Source organism: Peromyscus californicus, unplaced genomic scaffold (genome assembly GCF_007827085.1).
Source record: "Peromyscus californicus insignis strain IS unplaced genomic scaffold, ASM782708v3 Scaffold_7__1_contigs__length_154581171, whole genome shotgun sequence".
Taxonomy (NCBI): Eukaryota; Metazoa; Chordata; class Mammalia; order Rodentia; family Cricetidae; genus Peromyscus; species Peromyscus californicus.
The window spans coordinates 121,673,697-121,692,675 of NW_026294595.1; the positions used below are offsets into that span (position 1 = coordinate 121,673,697).

The window sequence follows — 18,979 nt, forward strand, 5'->3', positions numbered from 1 at the left end:
TTTTCATATTTAATGCTTTCCTTGGAAGAGTATGTGTGCTACAGATTGATAGAAGAATCAACTGCTACTTTACTAAAAGACTTTCAGGTTTGCCCTATAGCTACCGATGGAATCATTCAGCCAAGAAATTAACTTTTTCTCCTTTTACCTGCTTTATATATCTGCTAAGCAGGCTGCCTGGCTGCCAGTGAATGTTATTATGCAGTTAACTGTTTGGTATTTAAGACTCTTATCAGAAAAGAAACAGAGGCCACACTATTTTGTTTTTATGGTAGGAGGAAGGTTTTAGTTTTTCTTTCTTCCTTGCATTAGCAGGCATTAATCTGAGTTTACAGGAAGTTTTAGTTTTCTTTTCCCATAGATTAAAAAGTTAAAAAGCTAGAATTTAGAGTATTCTTTAAACAGTAAGATACAAAACACCAAGCTCCAGCAACCTTGACCTATATAAAAGGCCTTTAATGATAAGTGATTTATACACCATTAGATGTTGGGCAAATGTGGTATGGTGTGATAGACTTCCAGACCAGACCGACGTTTCTGTTTGACATTTGGTCGGGAAATAATTGACATACTTTTAATCTCCAAACCAGTTTGTTCTTTCTCTGCTGTTCTTGATAGACATATTCCAGTTTGTTCTTTCTCCACTGTTCCTGATGGGCACATTCTTAGTGTGGCTGTATCAATAACACTTAAGTAAAATGGAGAGTTTGAACCCCATCTGCACTACCGACTCCTTACCTTGCCTGTAGTTATAGAGTTCCCACTTGATAATTAGAACAGGGTATTTTCTTTGTACGGAAAGCTGTCATCTCCTCAAAAGCTTTGACTATTGACTGCAATACAAATCAATTAGCTAACATTTTGAGGAACTTGTATCTTGTCTTTTCTAATTTTCTCTTGATATCTAATCAATTAAAAGGTAAACACGCTGCAGCAAAATCAAGGCTTAGTTAATCCTCATTAAATGCTAATTCTTGAACAAGTCCTTATCTTATGAATTATGTTGTACGTTTTATTGAAATCCAAGCTCCTGTTCTTTAGATAGTCATAGGAATTTGTCTCCATGCCCAGTCACTGGTGTCTGGAACTTTCTAATGCATAGTACAGTCGCTGAGTAACTGTTCTGTTGAGAAGCCACAGTAGGCCTCTCCAAGAATGTCTTAATTCTTGTTCTCGAGATATTTCTCACAAAGCAGTGTTCTTTCTGAGGCACAGGGTCGTATGCAGTAAGTGCCAGTTAGTTACGGGGATGAACTTGAGATGCAGGAGGAAGATGAGACTGCTTCTCTGCAGTGCACAGCACAGGCCTTAGTGGAGGAAATGGTGCTTGCCGGGCACTGAAGGATGAGTAGGACGGCGGTCTTTGGCAATGTGTGGACACTGTTGGTAGTGGTAGCACTAACAGTAAAGTAGTAGGAGCAGGGAAGCCTAGAAGGTCATTGCCTAGTGAGGCTGAAATCTAAAGAGATTGTGGGACACACCAGAAAATGAACTTGGACAAGTGTATCACAAGATTCAGGAACCCAGAACTAAGGCTCTGTGCTCAAGAACTGAGCTTTCCTCCCAGAATGATAATTTGTGCCTGTGTGCATACCTATGTTTGTTGGAACAGATGAAGATGCATAGATTATTCTATCACAGGAGTGAAGCTGGCCAGGATGAACCTGGAGAAATCAGGGTCAGGGTAGCCATTGCAGAAGAAATCATTGATGGAGGAGAGAGGCTAGATCAAAGGAATAAGGCTAGATCATAAAAAGATGGCTTTAGGGATGTAGCTCATTGTTAGAGTACTTCCCAGCATGCATTAGGCCCTGATTTCAATCTGCCAGTACCCCCATCAATCAGGTGTGGGACATACTTGCAATTCCTGTACTTGGGAGGTAGAGTAGGAAAATCAGAAGTTCAAGGTGATGCTGATGGTACTCTCCCATGCTGGAGAATGTGAAGAACCAGGGAAACTCATCACAGGACTAAAGGTTACTTGGAGGTGTCACCCCTGGTTTTGCAGGGATCATGGGAAGGACAGCTCTGCAGTTGCTACTCCCATTTCTAATAGCAGTTATTGCTCTTCCTCTGTGCCAGGTGCTGCAGTGGCATTTCATCCTTTCAGCAGCCCTGGTCTTAGATGTGATTGTTGTCCCATTTTATAGTAAGGCTAAGAAATGTCAGTTAACTCACCCCGGGCTATACAGTTGGAGCCCGAATTCAAACCCAGACCATCTTGCCATTTTGCCTTCCAACATAGCTTGGGGGAAGTGCTCATCGAGGTTAGGACAGATTCTCGGTGAGCTGAAAGAAGCTTTTAGTGCTGTGTTATTACCTTGGGAATGAACTGGTCTATCTTGGTGCTGTAAGTGTTCAGCTGAATAAGATGAACCATGGTGTGCAGAGGCTCCATCTCCAAACTGTTGATGTTTCAGTAATAGGCACTTCTGTTCCAGTTGGCTTGGTTGTACAGAAAAGTTTGAATAGAGAAAGCCTGCACAGACAGACACCAGAGTCAGTGTGAGCCTGCTGGTCAGGAAAAAGCATTGAAGCAGCTTTAGCCACTGACTTGAGGAAGGTCAGCAGACTTGGAGCAGCCCTACTGTAGGAGAGGCAGCACCCCAGTGTTAGATGGTGAGGACGGTGCTTCCTTGCTCAAGCCAAGTGACAGCTCTTCTCAGCATCTGAGCAGTATTCATAAAACCAGGACAGTCTCTGCAGGGCCAAGGTCATCACCAAGAGGTTAAGGAACAGACACCATGTGGAAGGGAAACTGAATCCTAAAGCTGAAGTGCCCCTCTTAAAAGAGCAAATGACTTGGGAATCCTCTGGAAACAAATCCCAAGACAAGGACTTATTGCAAGTAGTTACTCAAGAGGTAGTCCAAGAAGCACGATCAAGGAGCAAGGGAGGTGATGGAGAAGAGACCACAGCCAGTGAGTGTATGATTGAACGGGTTAGTGCTATGAGCACCTGGCACTCGGCCCCACTGGGGACTCTCAGAAGACTGTACAAAACATATTCCAGAAGTATCCTGCCCTAGGGGAAGGGAAGGAAGGTGTTTGTCCTCCAGCTTAGCCACCAAGCCTTGTGCCTGGCTCCACTTCTGGCTGCTCTGTGGCTGTCAACAGAAGTTCATGGACAAAGAGGACTAGGGGTGGTAGAGAATACTAGGTATGTGGCAGGATAATGAGGTCCCAGGAATTTGGGCCTGGCCCTCTTCCAGCTGCCGTGGGAAACAAGCAGAGGTTACTATCAACAGATTCCCAACAAGGTCAGTTCCTTCCCGTCCCAGTTCACAGTGCTGTCTTCACCAACAGCTTCCTTGAGTCACTGCTCAAATGGAAACATACAGACTCTTCCCAGAAGGAGGCTCTGAGCAGCTGCCTTTGGAGGATGGTGACCTTAACTTCTGTCATCCTCTGAGTTAGGATAAAATTCGACTCTGAGCCATGAAAGGTAAACAGATAGTCATTCTGTTCAGCATGGTGTCTTTTCTGTTAATATGTTTTTCAGTGCTGAGGACTGAATACAAGCCCTTACAAATGTTTTGCAAGCTCTGTACCATTGAGTCATATCCCCAGCCCTTTCTATGGCTTTTTAATTCAGAAAACAATTAGAAACTAAACTGGATTATAGTAATTTCTTAAGAGGGTTGAGTTATTTAAACAAGTTCAAAGCCGTCTACAAACTAGTTCCAGAGACCCATTTTTCCATGTTGTGTGGGAATGCTCTTCTCTCTCACAGACGGACAGGGTGCTAACAGCCTGCTCAGAGCACAGGAGAAAAAGCCTTGGGAGCCTTTTTCTTTATGTGAAAGACGTGCTATATTTCTTCTGCAGTACAGGCCAGGTGGAGCCTGCACTGTGGGTGTCATGATTCCTTTTAGGTGCGCCTTCTAAGTGTCCAGTGGGAGGATGGTTCTGTTCGTAGCTGGCATTTGCTCTTACTATATTCCTGCTCTCATTCCAGGGATGTGTGTGTGTGTGTGTGTGTGTATGTGTGAGCACACATCCTGCAGACAGACTTACAAAATTCAAAGTATTTTACGGTCTGCTTTGCAAATTAGGAAAGGAGTGCTCAAAGAAGTTCTGTATCTTTCTCCAGCCTCCATTCTGATGAGCGCTAGAGCCTGAATCCAGATCCTAACAGAACAGACTCGTCTGGAGTCTTAAAAAACAAACAAGACTTTTGTTTTTATTTTTTTGTTTTATTTTGTTCAAGTCTTAATATGTCTATTAACCTACTTTTAGTTAACTGTATAAACTAATTTGCTTGAGAAAATGGTGAGAAAGGGCTGCTCTTAAAGGAACCTATTTCCCATAGTGCAAACACCTTTTGTGGGAACTTTCCACTAGACAGTTACCTTCTTTTGTTCGCCTCTTTGGTGGGATTATGTGAAAGCGTGTTAAGGTGCAGCGACTCTTACAAGTGGGAAACTTGTGCTCACAGGTACAGGAGCATGTCTTGTGGAGGGAGGGGAAGGTGAAGCAGTGAATGAGGACAGGAGAAGTGGGAGCTAGTTTAGCCAAGACAGGTACGTTTTGTGGGAAATGGATTCTTTCCTCCTGTAACATGGCACAAGGGAAGCCCCAGAGGAAAACATACTGCTTTTTGTTTGTCATTTTGGGATCCTCTGCAAATCTCATGTGCTAATATTCAGTAAAATACTGTATCATTAGAAAAGCCAGTCTTCATGCAGCTGAAAGCTTGCTTGGACAGCTCCTTTTCCATTCTGCATTCAGCTTGCTGCTTCTCATTCCCCTGGCTGTAGAGGGAAAATCATTAAGAAAAATTAAAGTGTTCCTATTGGTTTTCAAAACATGAAGGTGACATTGTTTAAAGTAGAACAAGGACCAAGACTTACCTACTTGGAAACTGTAGTTCCTAAGTCCTTCAGTTCTAAACTGGTTGTCTGTACCAGGTCCTTTTTCTGTTCCTCAGTAAAAGTAGCTGTTAGTGAGACTTATGGTCACCAGTAAGTATGTTCAGCTGTGCTCACTTGCTTTGCTCTTATTCTCCCCAGCTCCCCAGATTTTTAAGAGGTGGAAGGTGGGTAATGGGCACAGGAAAGGGAGAACAAAGTGGAAATCTCAGAGGATGGATTCACTGACAGGTCATACCGAAAAGCAGACTCAGGTCCTTGAGTGCCGATGCATGTGCCTTCCTTTGGCAGTATGTCGTCTCCTAGAAGCCTTCGAATGCCTAGTGCTGGTGCAGTGTCGACCCTAGTGAAGTGTCGGAAGTTCTCCCTGGCTCGGGAACTATCTGAGAAGACTCAGAACTTAAGGTTTTTCGTGTTTCGAAGATTATTATTATTATTCTAAAGAAATATGTGTCTTAGAACCTGATTATAGTAAATGGGAAAGCTGCCAAGCAACAGAAGCCCACCTTGTCCTTCACCAGAGAGAAAGTTTTATTTTGCAAGTGTTAAGTCAGTTTAAGTATCAAGTAACCCTATAGCAAGTAGCAGTTACTTGCAAGTTTCTCATGTTATTTTTGTTAAAGAAGTTTAAACAGTTGCTAGTAGGAATATAAAATGATGCAGTCACTTTAGAAAATAGTTTAATAACCCCTAAAAACAGAATTATTTAGCCAGAAATTCCATACTCAAAATTCCATACTCAAAAACATATCTTCCCAAACTCTTGTTCATAGCAGCAGCAGCAGCATATTCAATAGCCAAAATAGAAATAACTCAAATGTCTGTCATTTGTTGACATTATATGTATATGTATATATATATATGTCATTTTGTTTATATGTATATATAGATATATATGGAAATCCATGGAAATGAATGAAATATTGATACATGTTGCACCATAAATGAACCTTGAAAACATTATGCTAAGTGAAAAAAGGCCAGTCAGAAAATTCACATACTGAATAATTCCATTTATACAAATTACCCACTGTAGACTAATCCATAAAGTTAGAAAAATTAGCTGTTGCCAAGGCGGGAAGCTGGGTGGAAAGCATTGAGAAAGTTGCCTAAAAATTGTGGAGTTTCTTCTTGGAGTGATACAAAAGGTTCTAAAATTATAGCAATGGTTATATAATTCCTTGAAAACACTAAATACTATGAACTGCTCAATTGTGTGCTTTGAAAAGGTAAATTTTATGATATGTAAGTTATATTTTGATAAAAATAGTTTTTAAAGTTCAAGTCAAGTTGAATTTGCTAAATTAAAAGAACAAGACAATGACTATATTTACATTCCTGACATAGTCTTACACAAGCACATTTTATTACTGTGTTTTGAATGATCTTTACCTAGGTATAGCTTTATTTTTTGGTTTTCGTTCACATCTGAGCATTTCCCTCATTTCATCAACTTTCATGTGCCTCTTTTTAATGTTTCGCTGTGTAGCCCTGGCTGTCCTGTAACTTGCTCTATAGAACAGGCTGTTGTTGAACTCAGAGATCCACCTGTCTCTTCCTCCCGAGTGCAAGAATTAAAGGCGTGTGCCACCATGCCCGGCCTTATATGCCTCATTTTGATGCTTCATGGTGCTTCCTGATTTTGTATGTATAGGTTGTTTCCAACTTTTCTTGGTTATAAATGATCTATACATGAACTTGGGTAGTGTCCTTTTTTACTGTTAGGTTTATTTCCTTAAGATGAATTTGTCCACACAGAGTTACTAAATCAAAGGGAAGTATATTTAAGACTTTTAATGCTAGATTTTTTTTTTCAAATATAAACACATGTGGTGCTGGCCTCAAATTTACAGTCTTCCTGCCTCTACTTCCCAAGTGCTGGAATTACAAAGCATGCATGATTATGTTCAGCTTATAATTTTTAAAATAAATTTAAAATTGGCAGAAAAGTTACAGAACTAGTGTGAGGATATCCTCTGGACCTCACACCCTGTTCTCCCTACTAACTGTTAGCATCTTATGTTATGGAGGCAGAAGCTGCATACCTAAGAAACAAACACAGGTACATGGTTTGCTAAAAATGAAACTTCTGACTTCATTTAGCTTTTTACCAGGTTTTCTATTAATATCCATGAACCCAGTCCAGGATTTAATGCTATCCTTCTCTCTCTCTCTCTCTCTCTCTCTCTCTCTCTCTCTCTTTCTCTCTCTCTCTCTCTTTTATTTTGTATGTGTATGTTGTGGTCCAAGGCTCCGAATCAGCCAAGCAGACACAAGAGGTTACCACAAAGCAAGATTTAATACAGGACAGCATGAAAGAAGGGGGTTGGGGTTGGTGCTGATCAGTCAGGGCCACAGAACAGACTCAAGAACTGAACTGTGACCCCAAATATCAGTTGAAGCAAGTATTTAAGCACAAAAATCATAAACATTTGTTGGTAAGTTACGGTTACAATTTTTTTACTGTTTAGAATTCAAAGATTAGGGGCTTTCCTTAAATGTTCCATCATTATACAATGCAAGCTTTTCAGTCCACCCAATCAGATTCATCTGTTCTTTCTGTTGTTAGGAACAGCCATGATGTTTCTAGAGAACTAAAGCTGCATAACGACTATTTCTATGATTTAAGGAGGAGGAGGGTCAGCTTTTGGAAGGTTCCCAGCTCTCCAAAGGGCTTGGGAACCTAAACTTTGTTTTACCCTGCAGATAAAATGGAGTCTGGAGTCAAAATGTCAGCACTTAGGACAAGGTGCTTTTTGCCTGTCCCCAACATGTGTTTATGTGTGTAGGCATGCACATGCCATGATACACATGTGGGAGTCAGAGGACAGCCTGTGGGAATGGTTCTCTCCTTCCCTAGAGTAAAGTCCCGGGGATTGAACTCAGGCCATCAGGTTTGCTTGCAGGCTCTTTTTCTCAATAGGATTTCTTAAAAAATTTAATGTAACATATATAAAATGTATTACATTGTTTTCAGTCTTGATTTTAAAGAAACCATACTTTAAGAGAGAATTTCTAATTACTTTGTTTACTAGAAGAAAATTAGGACTCAGTCAATCTCTCTCTCTCTCTCTCTCTCTCTCTCTCTCTCTCTCTCTCTCATTCTTCTTGCCCCTTATAAAGTAGAAACACTCTTTTGTGATTATACTACTATAAATGAATAATGTGAATGGATTCTTAAGGAAGCATCAGTCAGATACATTGAGAGACAACATGTGCAGGCAGATAACCTATAGTCTTAAAAAATGTCAAGGTCAAGAATAAGAAAGAAAGGCTAGCCATCTGCTGCAGATTAATGGAGCCTCAGGAAACACAAACCTAAACTGAATCTTAAACCTAGAACAAAAGTAACTAGCTATAAAGGATGTTATATAGGCAATTGACACAAACTATGAACTACAAAATAGAGAACAAAATTATATCCTCATTAAATTTCCTGATTATAATAATGAAGCCCACCCACTGGGACAAAGAGTGCCCTGAGCTTAGGAAACACACAGAACTAGTATACATATATAAGTAAGTGTACAAAGGCGCATGTATAGAACAGGGAAGAATGGCAGAGAAATGGGGAAAATGCAAACAATTGGTCAGCCTTGCTAAAGAGTGGTAAGCTACTTTTTTTCCCTATGGTTCTTGCAACTTTTCTGTAAGTTTGAAATTGTATCAAATTCCAAATTCTCAGACACAGGTGCACACATCACTTCAAATAATAAGCAGTGACAGCTAGCCATTGAACAGACCAAACTGAAGACTTAGGAACTCCTTCTTGAATCTTCATGGATCCTCTAGAGTTGCCTTTTGGGCATTAGTGAGTGATGTCCCACTGTGGACTTTCATTTTTATATGCAGTTAGGGCCATGTTATCGTAACTCTTGACTTACTACAGGCCCCTAAAAATCTAATGTCTTCATTCATTAGTGTGTTGCTTGAGTTTGTAGAGAACTCAAAATTCAGTATTCTGGGAGTTCTGGCCATGCTTGGCAGAATCAGAGAGCACTGAACTACTTGCTATCATGAGCCGTGGCTTCTCTTTGCCAGAAGGAAACTTCTGTTAACAGGGCATTGCTTCTACTTCCTGCGTGTCTAAAGCATTACTGTAAGTAAAATCCCATTATGTGCTACTTTGCCTTATTGTACAATAGACATCTTGACTTGTTTCTGGCATTTGGTTCTCTGAGTTTTGTCCAGTAGGGATGGACTTGAAGTCTTTTGTTTCTTTTAGTGGGTCAGAGAGATCTGAGAACTACTGGTGTAATTCAGTGACACTTCATTTGGTCTTTGCCATGTGACTTTTCCACCTGAGATGTAGTTAGCCTTTTGTTTTGTGTCTTGGTCTTTCTTAGTAGTTAGCCTTTTGTTTTGTGCCTTGGTCTTTCTTAGAACAAAAAAGAGAGAGACCATTAGAACTGCTGTATCCTCTGTGTGCTGGGTTAGTAACCAGCCTGGTAACTCCCTCAATTGGTCTTGAAAGTGAAAAACCAAAGGCCTCTGAGACTTAGATTTGTCATCAATAATTTGCCTCAGATCACATGTTAGGTTTCCAGTTGAAGGCCTTGGCAGAGTCAGGTAAGGCATGCCATAGAAGTAGCTTGTTCCTTGGGACCATCTATTTGGACAATTATTTGGAAGTAGAAAAGTATTTGTTGAACTAGAGGAATAGTAACAGGTGATTTTTCCTTACCAGTCATACCATCTCTGGAGTGAAAACTGAACTGAAATTCAAATAGGTCATAGAGGAAGGCTTCTCTCTTTCCTCTAGACAGTTGTCTGTTCCACTATGTCTTCATATTATTCAACCTCCTCAATAGGCACAATCATACTTGCCCTAATCTGAAATTAGACATAGAACTTATTTTTTGGTAAGATTTCTTTTGTTCACCATCCCCTAAAATGTTTTATTTAAAGTGGCTGTACTTTCTTATATTCCACACAGTGAGTCTACTGCTTTCACATCCTTAGCCACACTTGTTATTTCTTGATGATGATGATGATGATGACGACTACTACTACTATTCTTCTTCTTCCTCTTCCTCTTCTTCCTCCTCTTTTTCCTCTTCTTTTCTTCTTCTTTTGGTTTTTTGAGACAGAGTTCCTTTGTGTCACCCTGGCTGTCCTGGAACTCACTCTGTAGACCAGGCTGGCTTCGAACTTACAGAGATCCACCTGCCTTTGCCTCCTGAGTGCTGGGATTAAAGGCATGGGCCAGCATCCCCCTTCTTACTGTAGCAGTTACTGTGATCTGAATCTGTGTCCTTCCCCCAGTGCATATGCTGAGAACATAATCCCCAAGATGATGGTATTGGAGAAGTGGTTAAGTCAGGAGTGCAGAGCCCTTATTGATGATATTAGTGCTCTCTTGAAAAGGTCCCTCAGGAGTTTGAGCCTTTCACTATGTGAAGACGTGGTGAAAAGACACAGTCCATGAAAACGGAAACCGTTGCCGGACTGGAAATCTGCTGCTGCTGTTTGACCTTGCTCTTTCCACCCTCCAGGACTGGGGGTGGATATCTGATACTGTGAACTCCCCGTCTTCTTCATGTGTTGCTTGGTTCAGTTTGCTCTATTCCGCTGAGACGTCCTCCCCTCCGAGCATGGTAGTGATCTGTAGTTTCCTTGTGATGTCTTTGCCTCATTTTAGTGTGAAGAATCAGTCTCAGAGGATGAATATTTCTTCCTTGTCTACTTTTTGAAGAGTTTGGAAATGATTGGCATAGACCCTTCTTTAAAGTGCTAGAATCGACTGTTCCTGAACTTCTCTTTGTGGAAAGTTGTGATCACTAAGTAAATTGCTTGACTTGCAAATGTGTTCAGATTTTCTACTTCTTTGTGAGTCAGTTATTGTAGTACTTTCCTAAGAATTTATCCAATTCACTGGTGTATTTCTGTTTATTAGTGTAAACTTAGTCTTGGATTGCACTTTTAATTTTTTAACGAACTATTAATAACACATTACTTACCTACTTATATTTCTGATTTTAATGAACTGAGCCATTGCTCTTTTTTTTCTTTTCTTGGTGAGTCTATTTTAAAGGTTTTTTAAAAATTTGTTGATTATTTTTTTTTGAGACAGGTTTTTTTTGTGTGTGTGTAGTTTTGGTGCCTTTCCTGGATCTCGCTCTGTACACCAGGCTGGCCTCGAACTCACAGAGATCCGCCTGGCTCTGCCTCCCGAGTGCTGGGATTAAAGGCGTGTGCCACCACCGCCCAGCAGTTTGTTGACCTTTCAAAGAATCATCCTTTAGTCTGTTGCTTCCCCTCTGTGTCTCTGTTCTCCAATGTTATCTTTGCTGTAATCTTTATTATTTCTTGCCTCTGTCAGCTTTGGATTTAGTTTTCCTTCTAAAACTAATGAGTAGTTTATCCTACTTTGCTTTGTTCAGCTCTATTATGTAAGTTCATGTTTTTCATCTAATTCGGGAAGTTTTTCAGAATTTTTATTGTTGGAAAGCATTGTGTGGTGCTGTGCTGCTTGGCTACCTTCAGCATGGTGGGTTTTCCTGGCCTAGCTAAGCCAAGTCTTTTGCTGAATCTGCAAGAAGACTCAGTTTCAGAGGGAGATGGCATGGGTTTGCCAACGTGGAACAGAGAAGAAAAATCAAGAAAAAACTTCCTCCTGCAGAGATGGCTGAGTCAGAACACTTGGCTATGCCGACATGAGGACATGAGCTCAGATCCCCAGCATCTAATGTAAAAAAGCCAGCGAGTGATACATGTGTGCCATCCCAACCCTAGTGAAGCAGAGACACCGCAGATCCCCGGGGGTTGCCGACCAGACAGCCCCAGGTTCAGACAGACCTTGTCTCAAAAAATAAGAAAAAACTGAGGAAGACATCTGACATTGACCTCTGGCCTCCGTGCGTACATACGTACATATGCACAAGCATGTACATATATACACATTACCCCTCCCCATTTCTGGAGCAATCTTTGGGGCCACCTACCTCCAGCACTTAAAAAGCCAGATCCATGCCTATTTCTCCTGGTTTGGCACTATTACAGGATTCAGACTGTCCAGAAGTGAAAGGATGTGGAAGTAGCTGTAGCTGTGCTTTGGTGGAGTTTGAGAATGAGGATGTTGCCAAGATGGTTGTGGAAATAATGAACACCACCATTTGGTGAAAGACTTGAGCGGTGTTGTGTTATGCCAACAGAAAAAGTACATGTAGAGCTTTTTGAAGAGTAGAATGTTCCATTTCCTTAGCCATCATATCCAGCGGTGAAACAGGATAATCAGAATTGGAAATGTGGACACAGATAGAAGAGTGATTTAAAAGGAAACAAAAGTTACTCCGGAAGAGATTAGCTGAAGAAAGAATTCATTATAGTTTTCCCCATCTGCTGTACCTTATATGAAAAAGGAGGTTTCAGGCTTATAGAAGAAGAAAGAGAAAAGAGCTTCATGGGGCACTCCTAACACTCCAGAGAAGCCTGGGGCTAGCCAGAGCCCCACTCCAGTTTGTATACCATTTTTGCAAAGATGGAAATCAGAAGTGGTTGAAATGAATGATGATAAAGATAATGGGATTGTTTTTGAACAGCCTGTGTCCATTGTAAAAGAAAGCGTCCAAGAGGCTCCAACACCTATCTACTCAGGGAAACAAAGACCGTAGAAAAAGCAGCCAGTGATTCCAAGTGCATGTGTATAGTGTGTATTCTGAAAACAAACAAACAAAAAACTATGATGACCCCATCATGAGGGCAGACGATTTTTTTAATTAACAGTAAAAGGCAAGCATTGACAAGACTGTTTGGAGGAAAACATACTGTTTGTTCCTGTGAGTAAGGAGAGTAGTGACTGATTTTGACTGTTGTACTCTTCCTGAAGTCTAGAGGGATGTTCCAGTGCAGTGGTGGAGCTTGTTCTGTCCTTATCCTGGTACCTTCTAGTTTTCAGATTTTATAGTTCTCCGTAGAGCTTACTCTGGGTGCATAAAAGGATTCACCATTTCACTGTAACTTTCATCACCAGCGAACAAAGGTCCCCAGAACCCTTTGATCATCTGTGCAGTGATTGTGTACACTTAGCTCCAAAGGCTATTTGAGATTTCCACATCTGGAGGCTGAAGCTCTAAGTTGTATAGGAGTGAGAAGACAGCTTAGGTGTTAGTACAAGTTTGCTTTTGTAGTCAAGTGCTAATACAGATTCAGAAATAGTCTGTTTTCGCTGAAAACATTACTTTGGTTTTTGGTGGGCTAGCGTGGTTTTTGGTAACTACCATTTTGCAATCAGTATGGAATTGTATTCCAGACTCAAACCAGATTGAAAAATAAACTTTTTTTTTTTTGACAGGATTTGTATACAAGTCAAGCTTAGGGGATATAGAGAATAACACCTTTTCACTTATTTTTATGTTTCTGGTACCTTTGAAATGTGCTTATTACAAAATTATAAAGATCCCTCCCCACAGCCTTTTTCTGTCCTCTCCTTTCATCTGGGACTTTAATGCATTTGATATAGTAAATGGTATTCTGAGGCTCACGATTTTCTTCATTCTTTTTTCTCTCAGATTGCACAATCCCAATGTACCTATCTCAGCATTGCTAGTTCATTCTTCTGTCTGTTTAGATCTGCTGCTAAGCCCTTCTTCATTTCAATAATTGTACTTTTCAGCTGAAGAATTCCCACTTGGTCCTTTTTAATAATTTATATCTCTTGCGCTGTGGTTTAAACCTAGGTTTTACTTATAGTTGGCAAGTGAGCTACACCTCTAGTCCTATAATTTGTTCATTTTGAGACAGGATCTCACTATGTAGGCCTTGCTGGCCCAGAATTCTCCATGTAGACCAGGCTGTTCTCGAACTCATGGGGATCTGCTTGTTTCTGCCAGAGTACTGGTATTAAAGGCATGCCTCATCACATCAAGCTAGCCCTATACTTTTTGTTAATTCTTTTGAGATAGTATCTCATGCATCTCAGGCTGACTTTGAATTCTCTATAGATCAAGACTGGCCTTGAACTCCTTATTCTCCTGCCTCTACCTCCCAACTTCTGGGATTACAGGTATGTCTGGCTTCAGTCCTATAATTTATATGTCTTTATAATATTCTTTATTTGGACATTATTCTCATATTTAAAATCTCTTTTTCTCTTTCTCCCTCCTCCCCTCCCTCCTCTGCCCTTTCCACTTTTGAGATTGGTCTCAATAGACATACCTGCTGACTTCAAAGTCATTCACCTGGGTGCCTGAAGAGTCAGCCTCTGAAGATTGGAATGCTCTAGTTCTTTTTTTAATTGTTTAAACATATTTAGCTAATTATAGCTAAATTAATGCCTTTATCTAGTCAGCTTAATACCTGGACTTCCTTAGAGATAGTTTTTACTGATTGTATATGCTCACTGTCTATATGAGACAATGTTTATTATTTCTTTTCATTTCATTTGTAAGTAATTAAATATGGCAACTCTGAAAGCTCTACTCTCCCAGAATTTGTCATTAATTTCTGTTTGTTTAGCCATTTTGTGACTTAGTTATGTGGAATGTGTATTATTTCTCACGTGTGGCCACCGAGGTTTCTATTAAATTTACTTAGTAACCATTATCTTTCTTTAATGCCTGGGACTGGGATTCTCACCGCCTGTGCTAAGGGGTTCTAAGTACGTTGAGCTCCACCTTGGCCTTCACTTCTTGCTTCGAGCCTCAAAGTGAGCTTGAGGTGAGAGCTCAGGTGTTTACTTCCTAGAAGTGTTTCTTGAGCATTCCTCCAGCCCAGAGCATGCAGGTGGTCATCTAGATTCCCAGGAGTATTCTAGAACCTTCCGGAGTCCCCCACCCCCACAGGCAGCTCTTTGACCACTCTTTAAAATGTGTATAGCCTTTTGTTTATTCTAAGTACTGTCTACTGTCTTAGGCAGCTTCCACATTAAACAACTGCTTCTGATTATTTTCAGCAAATTCAGCTTGGGAACAAGGCTATTTGTCAGTTCAAAGCTAGTTCAAGTCAAAATAGTCTTTTGTTTGGAGTCCCCCAAGGAGATACCAGATAGTCCAATGATGACTGTTGTCTGGAAATGGGGCCCTTGGGAGAATATCCCCCACCCCATTCCTCTTCCAGTGGCTGCTTGGCTGGTTGTCACTGTGACTACAGGTTGTCAACTTGGCTAGCACCTGGCAACCCAGAAGCTTACTGTTCTTTTTAAGATCTAACTGGTTCTCCTAAGTGAATGCTCTCCAGATTCCTAGAAAGCTGATTAAGTCCCAGAGACTGAAGAGCTTTTCAGGGTTGTCACCTCTGCTGAGGGACAGAGGCCATGTAGTGCCATGTCATCCCATCACCTTTCTCTGGCATCCTTGATTTGCTGACTTCAGAGTTTGGGGGGTGGGTTGTGGTTTTTGTTTCATTATTCCAGGATTAGAAGAGACAATGTTTGAAAAGAAATATAGTCTGGATTCTGTTGTCTCTGACATTTCTTGTCATGTAATTTGGACGTTGGTATTTCCATCTGTAGAGGAAGGGTGTAGATACATTTTGTATCTCCCCATCCACAATGTAAGCCTCTGGGAAGTGAGTACTCTCCTGACTGTGGGAGTGCTCTGGTCCTTTGAGAATAAAGCACTTAGCTTCTGGAAGGCTTCATGCTTCTTACTTGTAGTTCTGCTTGGCACCATGCACCCCTGTTCCAGCCAGGTCTTTGCTCAGCTTTGCCTCTCTCTTCTCTCCTTTTCCCTTCAAAGACCAGGCTCAGATTTCCTATAAGCATGCTAGTAAATGTAAATTACTTAAAAGTTCCTTAAAGATGTTGAGGAAATTTTGATGTTAGTTGATTACAAAGTATGACTATTATTTGCTTCAATGCCATTGTGAAGGTCACCACTGAAAGTTTTTATTTTAGACATAGCACTAGAAATAGAGTTGAACCCTTGCATTGTCTGTCCTATGTATCCCCTGGTTTGCTTTTTCTCTTTATTCTTTGGTCATGTCCCTTTAGAGTAGTGCTCAATGAGCTCTGTGTTGAGGGATTTTAGAACTCACCACTTTCCAGGGAATGTCAATGGGGTAAAAGATTCATAACCTAAAATTTACTAATTTCATTTTGTCTTAGCCATGTACTTCAGCTGGATTAAATGCATGCATTTCATTTTTCAGAAATTAATTCTATAGTTTTTTGGCAATAGTTGCTTTGTCCAGTGACATTGTTATTACAATAATAATCTGGGCTGTAGTAGAGCTTGCTAATTCATTAAGTGGAAAGACATGTTTTATGGGTGATAGGTGTTGATTTCCATGTTTAGGCTTCCTTTACCTCTTTCCCTTCCTACTTAATTGTTCATATGCAACGTACTTAATTGTTCATATGCATCGTGTTTAACTCACACCTCTGTTTGCAGGATGCAGTGCAGGCAGGAATTAACTCAGGGACAGCCATGTCAAGAGGATTGTATCAACCAGCAACAATCTTTATGGGCCGCCAGATGTCAGCCATCTCAAGCATTGACGATTTCAGTACAGAGCAGAAATCTAACCAGCCCACAAAGAACCGTTCAATTCCTGACCCACATTCACACCAACAGACAGCCCAGAGCAGCTGTGTGACAGACAGCTGTGTAGTACAAACTAATAGTGACACACAGTGCTTAAATAAGTCTGACAAACTAGATGGAAAGACATCTCTTCAGATTGGTGAGCAAACGCCAGTCACAAGCCATGTATTGTCTGAGGAAGAACAAACTCATTGCTTGGAGATAGGGAGCAGCACACGTCACAGCACGAGTAATTTATCTGAAGGCAGAAAGTCTGCTGAACTCCATTCCTCGTTACAGGAAAGATTAAGTCCAGAGAACAGAACCACTGATTTAAAGTGTGACAGTTCCAGCAGATCAGAGGGATCAGACGGAGAAATACTGACACAAGAACATATTGAAGTCGGGGAAGAAAGAGCTAGGCCGCCGGTCCCCATGCTATCAGTTTCAGAACACCGTGCATCTGCAAATAAGTGGGCTGGAGAGAGGCATTCTGCTTGGGAAGGTTTCTCAGGTGAGATGAGAGACCGCATTTGTTTGCTGATTTCTCTTAGTGCCTAGCGTTCCTGGTCATGGTCTATAATTTTATCTCTTTGCCTAAAAACAAAGAAATGACTTTATCAGTGAATTCCATTCTAATAATTTTTTAAACATGTTCAAGGAAATGTTTCAGAAGATGAATCCACTGATTTTTAAAGTCAAATGTTTAAAGTATTTTTAGGGTTGAGGGTGATCAGCTCAATGGTAGATGTGCACTTATCGTATAGGAGGCCCTGGTTTGTTTGATCCACAGCACCACTAAGTTTATATTTTTTTAAAGAAATGAATTTTTGAAAGATTTCAGTACTATAATTGGGGATTGTTTCTACATTTTTAGTGCATTTGTATGTGTGCATATGAGCATATTTATCTTGGGGGGGGGTACGTGTGTGCATATGGAGGAAAACTAGAGGACAAGTCTGGCTGTCAACTTTAGAAAGGCTACCTACTTCCTTTGAGACGGGGCTTCTCATCGGCCTGGATTTCACCAATGTGTGTAGACCGACCAGCCAGGGAACCACAGGAATCCCTGTCTCTGCCTCCCCAGCACTGGGACTATAAGCACCCCACTCCAGCCTGTGTCTGTATGTCATGCAGGGCCTTGAACTCAGGTCGTCATGCTGCTGAGGCAAGCATGTCATTGACTGAGCTACCTCCCTCCCAGACCTGTGCTTCTTTCTCCATGTTTGCCGCTTTTGTTTTTGTCTCTGTTTTGTTCTTGAAACAGTCTCACTGTGTAGCCCTGGTAGGCCTGGAATCCTCTGTGTGGACCAAGTTGACCTGGAACTCATAGAGATCCTCCTGCCTCTGCTGAGATTACAGGAATGCATCACCACACCACAGAAACACCAGGAATTTTCTATACATTTTTTAAGGGATGACGTTCTGTTCTCTGTTACTTGGATTCTCTAAAGTTTGCAACCAACCACAATGCATTCATTTTCTTCTCGCAGATGCTCTTGCTCATGGGGACCCAAAGTCACAAAAGGCCTTTCTGAAAATGCAGGAGGAGAAGGAGGAGGAGGAAAGTTCATGCAGCAGCAGTGACCTCACAGTTTCTGTAAGTGATGATGATCTCATTTTGGAGAATCTGGAGTCACTGCCAAATCCAGGAGCCAAGATGGAGGGTGAAGATGGAAGGCAGGCCTCACGATCAGTCTACACCGAGCAGCAAAGAGATCTGCTCTTCACTGATTACAGTTTGCACACCCAAAGCTTTCCTGATTCAGAAAGGGAGTCCTCCCCAGACTCACCAAGACAGTAAGCAGTTCTTTTTCACAATCATTCTGTTTTCAGTTGTTCATGGTTTTGAGAGTCTATTCCACTTGGACAATATCATTGAGCACCCAGTAGTGGTTTTGTAAGCTGCCTAGTCTTGTAAGTAGGCTTTTAGGTAAACTCTCACTTGCTCTCTTCCCTTCTTCTTTCCTTTCCTTTTTGTAAATTTTAAGATAGCTTTCGAAAGTCGGAGTGTCAATGAACTATGGTGATTGGCAGTTTATAATTATACCCAGGCAATCCCTGGTAAATGTATAAGTTATTCAACCCAACCCTTATCCTCATTTTCTTCAGCCCCCTTCCATTATTCTTTTTAAAAAATGATTTTGACATTTTTCTCCCACAGAAGAGAGAAGTAGCCAAACTTACTAGAAATTCAAATCTGGGAACTCAGGACTTCGTATCTTATAAGTACACACTTAATCCTTGCATTGCTTTCCATATGGTGTCGTTTTTTTCTCATGCCATTAAATGAGCTAATACTTCCCCTTGCTTCTCTAAGCCAGAGTTCCTTTTCTGGGTGTAAATTTGAGAACACTGGAATCCTTGGTGTTCAATAGAGCATTCGTGAGGTACATTTTGAGCACTTAGCAACATCTGCCTCATAAAAGCTAAGGTATGTGTTTTTGCAATTGATTGGAAATTTGGGGCCAACAAGTTTTTCTGTGTCCCCTGAGTAGAAAACTTACTAGGTATTGAAAAAAAATTGTCTGAGTAAACAAACCAATCAAATCATACTAGTAATATTAAATCTCTTTTAGGAGGAGAAGAAGCCTAAGTAAATAGCTTAAGGTGGGCTTTACCTTTATAAGTGAGTAGACTAAGACCA

The 18,979-nt window shown here is 40.9% G+C and overlaps 1 protein-coding gene across 7 annotated transcripts in view; it reads left to right on the top strand.

The window, feature by feature from the left end:
* Positions 1-18,979, top strand: part of Kiz (kizuna centrosomal protein) — a 109,547-nt gene that overhangs the window by 17,165 nt on the left and 73,403 nt on the right. For all 7 annotated transcript variants that reach the window (XR_008215456.1, XM_052726458.1, XM_052726461.1 and 4 more), the window contains 2 exons: positions 16,201-16,846; positions 17,826-18,132. Coding sequence is in view for 6 of the 7 variants with exons in the window: in XM_052726458.1 (XP_052582418.1) it covers positions 16,201-16,846; positions 17,826-18,132 (953 nt within the window). In the remaining variant the exon portion in view is untranslated. The remainder of the gene's footprint in view (positions 1-16,200; positions 16,847-17,825; positions 18,133-18,979) is intronic.